This window comes from Vespa mandarinia, chromosome 1, assembly GCF_050613455.1.
Source record: "Vespa mandarinia isolate Hongniang chromosome 1, ASM5061345v1, whole genome shotgun sequence".
NCBI classification, from domain to species: domain Eukaryota; kingdom Metazoa; phylum Arthropoda; class Insecta; order Hymenoptera; family Vespidae; genus Vespa; species Vespa mandarinia.
Genome location: NC_140810.1, coordinates 2,212,501 through 2,217,500, shown reverse-complemented (window position 1 = coordinate 2,217,500; position 5,000 = coordinate 2,212,501). Strand labels below are relative to the sequence as shown.

General features: G+C 33.5%; 1 protein-coding gene across 18 annotated transcripts in view; it reads right to left on the bottom strand.

Annotated features, from left to right (window-relative positions):
* Positions 1-5,000, bottom strand: part of by (focal adhesion protein tensin) — a 172,506-nt gene that overhangs the window by 69,797 nt on the left and 97,709 nt on the right. For 16 of the 18 annotated variants that reach the window (XM_035876350.2, XM_035876352.2, XM_035876360.2 and 13 more), the window contains one exon: positions 1,484-1,678. The exons of the other annotated variants lie outside the window; for them this stretch is intronic. In XM_035876350.2, the coding sequence (XP_035732243.1) occupies positions 1,484-1,678 (195 nt within the window). The remainder of the gene's footprint in view (positions 1-1,483; positions 1,679-5,000) is intronic. 18 annotated transcript variants of the gene reach the window in all.

Below are 5,000 nucleotides of genomic sequence, written 5' to 3'. Positions count from 1 at the left end.
TTACTCACTCTCCCTCTCTAGGGTCTATCTACCCTGACCTACATGTACGTAAACTCCAGCAGGCTTCATCGGTATTTTGCCTTCCCCAGAGAATTTCAGGATCCGTTTGGTTTCCCGCTGGAACTCACATCCGTAGATTCACCTTTTCTCTCTCTCTCTCTCTCTCTCTCTCTTGTTCTCTTGTTCTCTCGTTCTCTTTCTCAGAGTTTCTATTTCTCTCTTTTTCTTGATATTTACCCCAAGCCCTATACATGTTGCAAGAGAGAGAGAGAGAGAGAGAGAAAGAGAGAGAAAGAGAGAAAGAGAGAGAGTGAGAGAGAAAGAGAGAGAGTGAGAGAGAAAGAGACCTCTCTTTTACATCATATAATATAGAGATATTTGTGGGCGTATGGATGAGCGGATACGCGGATAGCGGCAGAGATAAAACTCACTTACTGCCCAACAAAAAGAAAATCTTGCCTATCCCATTCCGTGATTTATCACACGGCACTTTTCTGACCTCTCTGACCGTTGAGAGAAAAAGAGAAAGAAGGAAAAAGTGAGAACGAAAGAGAGAAAGAGAGAGAGAGAGAGAGAGAGAGAGAGAGAGAAGAGGGAGAACGCTAAGGAAACGTCGTTCTTTTCACTTCCAACGAGAGGATTGAGATAATATCTGCGCCATCTGCCTCGATTCATAATACTCTGGCTAACCGTTTTAGTCTCGCCGTTTCGCGTTACTTCGTTCGTGAATATCATTCTACTTGATGAAAAAAAAAAAAAGAGAAAAAAAAAGAAGAAAAAAGAAGGAAGATATTTTACCATTTACAGAAGAGAAATTCTCACTTCGGTAAAATAACGTGATATTTGAATATCCGTATTTCTTCCCTCCACACCTCCACCACTCTCTCTCTCTCTCTCTCTCTCTCTCTCTCTCTCTCTCTCTTTCTCTTTCGTTCTATATTTTTTTATTATTATTCTTAACTCGCAAAACGCGTAAGCGAGTACGAATAAAAAAATTTGTATGGAGGGCTCGTTCGTTTCGTAGGCAAATTTACATTAGCCGAGTATGGTCGTCCAATTCAAATTGAGTTACGAAAGAGAAAGAAAGAGAGAGAGAGAGAGAGAGAAAGATAGAAAGATAAAAAAGTGAACAACTGGTCTTTTGAATTGGTTTCATGATAAGACAAACGTAGAAAAATATATTCTTGTAATCTTCTATATATATCTATATCTATCTATCTCTCTTTCTCTCACTCTCTCTATATATATATATATGTATATGTATATATAGTGTACATAATTACTACATACACATATACGTAATATATATGTATACATATATACATTTATATATCTATCTATCTATATATATATGTATATGTATATGTAGATAGAGAGCGATAACGAGACGAGTTAATCACGATGAACAATTTGCTCGTTTAATTGGTTACAACCGTCAAAAAAGGTAATTTTCCAAAATAAAAAATAGGTTAACTTTACTCACCATTACTTGTTGACCATTGGTCGGACTAGGGCTCGGACTGGGTGTTGAATTTGGGGTTGAAATGTCACCCGATGCTGGAGACGGCGAACCACCACCGACAGTGGTAGCGACACTGCCAACAGTAGGAAATGCTCTCGCTGGATCGGCCTGCCATTGTTTGTGTATTTGTTGCGAGGTGTCCCGGAAACGCGCACCCTGGTGACCCAACAGAAACAGAGAGAGAGAGAGAAAAGGACATGTAAGATTAATTTTGCGATCAATGATTAGTCGAGTTGACATTCAACGTAATAATGGTTTTTATCTTAATAAAGGACTTTGATATCTGATTCGTCGAATTACGTTTGATAATATTAAAGGAAGAATTAAATTTTTTTGTCATTAAATTGATCTTCTATTTTATTTTACTTTATTTTTATTATACATTCCCTTCTTTTGTTTTTATTTCTATCTATCTGATCTATTCGAACTTGTAAAGTAATATATTTGAATTGATACTTCAGCCAGCACGTTTCTCTATCATATATTATAATATATTACGTTATTTGCTAGATAGTACGTAGGTACTGATTACGGAAAATTTTTCTGTCGAATGTACGAACGAGACGTGTTATATGTATATACACTTTTTCTTTTTTTTTTATATATTTATATATGCGTAACTATATCTATATGACTGCTCTACTTTTATTATTTTTTTCTTTCTTTCTTTCTTTCTTTCTTTCTTTCTTCATTCCTTTATTTTTTTTCCCCCCTTTCTTTATCTCTCTTCTTATTCCTTCAACGTAATTACGTGCATGTAAAACGCGTAAAGCACACTCGTGTTCGACCGTGTTGAAATAGTCCATATGTTTTTACGCATAATCTTATGCCAGAGTTCCTATTCCGGCAGACGAAGTAACACTTGCATCCTTGAGGAATTGGATCTCTTACGAATCGTCATCGATAGTCAGTGTTATTACCATTGGTACTATGCTCTACGATTCGATTAGTCTCGGATATTTGCCTTTGAACAATCGACCCTATCGTGAATATAATCGGTCTGCTTCGTCGACTAGAAAAATCTTATTCGAATGTTATCGAATAACTATGTATATATGTATATATGTATGTATGTATGTATGTATGTATGTATGTATGTATGTATGTATGTATGTATGTATGTATTATACGTATTTATGTACGTGTTCTTTAATTCATCGCTAAAAATAATCTTTTGCTCGTGTTCGTTTTATCTTTGTTCAAAATATATTTACTGCATAATAAAAGACCAAAGTAAATAATTTGTATCCATTGCGAATTTTATTTATATTTATAATATATATATATATATTTGTATCAAAGTTGATATATATATATATATATCAACTCTGATAATGATTAATTTCTTTGTAAGGAATTAGTATGCGAATAAGTGAGAGGTTGAAAGGTATGTACGTCTCTTAGAAATAGTTCGTTCGTAAAACCCTAAGGCAACTTATAAAATATCGCGTGCGCGTGTCCGCGACCCCTGAAAACGTAACTGCACTAACGACGCGGTAATTACGCTTGTGCAACGACATACCGCGATAACAATTAGCATTAGGATAAAAGTAATGGCGACGCGATGGTGAGGTTGCTTTACTCTCTCTCTCTCTCTCTCTTTTTCTCTCTATAATACAAGTTGGGCCCAGTCCCAACGACGTTCTTGTTCTTTTTGAAAGTCTAATTAAGAGAACATTCGGAATAATAAACAACGAAATAAAAAAATTTCTCGTGCTCTTTTTCCTTTTTTCTTTTTTTTTTTTTTCTCTTTTTTTTTTTTTGTTATTATCAACGTGACACTACGAAGGATTTTCCTTTTAGGAAAGCACATTAAGAATTAATATTTCTTATTAAAAAGTCGCAATGACGATTTATTGTTGTTAAATTTTTTATTATCCTTATATCGAAATTATAGAATATTTGAAGAATAATTTTGTATCAATCTTGATATAAGTTTTTCTTTCGTTGTTAATACGACTGTGCAAATATTTTTTTTTTTTTCTTTTTTCCTTTTTTTATAATAATGCATAAGAACGTTAATAACGCATAAGTATTTATCAAAGAAAAGTGATGCTTTTTTTTTTTTTTATTTACATTTCCTGTTTCGTTCGTTTTACTTTTTATTTTTATTTCTGTTTTCCTTTTTTTTTTTTTTTTTTTTTTTTATATATATCGAAGAGATATTTCTATCTACAGTAGACATTTACTTCGAAGCAAAATCTCAATTCGAATTCTTGGGTTTCGTAAATCACGTTCGTGTGTGCGCGCGCGCGCGCACTCGCCGCGATGCGTCTCCTTGGATCGATGGGCCAGCCTACAAAAGCTATTTATACGATCGAACAGGGTATAAATATTTAAAGTTAGTCGCTCTTGATTCATCACGAAGTACGAATTTATTTTCAATGTTCCACAAATGGATTTGATTTCTTTATTGTTCAACTACCGATAAGAATACGTATTTGAGAATATCGAATTATCGAAATATCGATTGTTCCTTTCTTTCGATAATAATCGATACGAATCGTGATACTAATCGATTATTTATCACTTTAACAAAACTTTAAGATCACGTTGCCGATCGGATATCGTTTTGGGTATTTAGCATACTTTCGTATTAAATATAATATCCATCAAATATTTCGAATCAACGTGAAACTTCGTGTTATCGGAGATGAAAGAAATTTTTCGATACATTCTTTTTGTTTGTTTCTTTCTTTCTATTTTTTCTTTTTTCTTCCTATCTTTTTCTTTTTCATTTTTTTTTCTTCTCTTTTCTTTTCTTTTCTAATAAAAAAACGACGGAGGTTCGACCGCGAGAAGCACCAAAAATTCGCAGACCGCACGATGCGCGTTTCCTTCTTTTCTCTCTTTCTTCCTTCTCTCTCTCTCTCTCTCTCTCTCTCTCTCTCTCTCACTCTCTCTCTCTCTCTCTTTTTTCTTTTTTTCTTTGGATAGACGCCAAGACAAAAGTGAAGCCTTAAGGTGCGCTCAAATAAGACCGAAGAAAAATTGTTACCATCGGGAAAATCGTCGATCGAAATACAAAGATTTCGACATAAATTATATTCGAAAAAATAAAGATACAATCGTTGTAACTGAATTACAACTTCCTGTTTGAATCGAGAAAACCTTTTATCCGAACCTTTCACGAAGATACGTATCTTTCTCGTTCGAAAATAAAAAAGGGGAAAAAAAAAGCAAAAAATGAAGAAAAAAAAAAAAAAAAAAGAAAAGGAAAAGAAATAAAAAGAAAGAGAAAAAGTAAAATCTAAGCGATACGAGGAAGGAAAGGAGCATAAAATTCTCATGAAACTTTCATCTCTCGTTCGAACATCCGGAGTAAATAGGAAAAACTGTGAAACGCGTAGATTCGTCGAGCTTATACTTACTTTACAACTACATCGTATATGCTTACGTATATATATTTATATATATATATATATATATATATATATATATATATGTATGTGTTACAATGAAAAAACAAAAAAAGAAA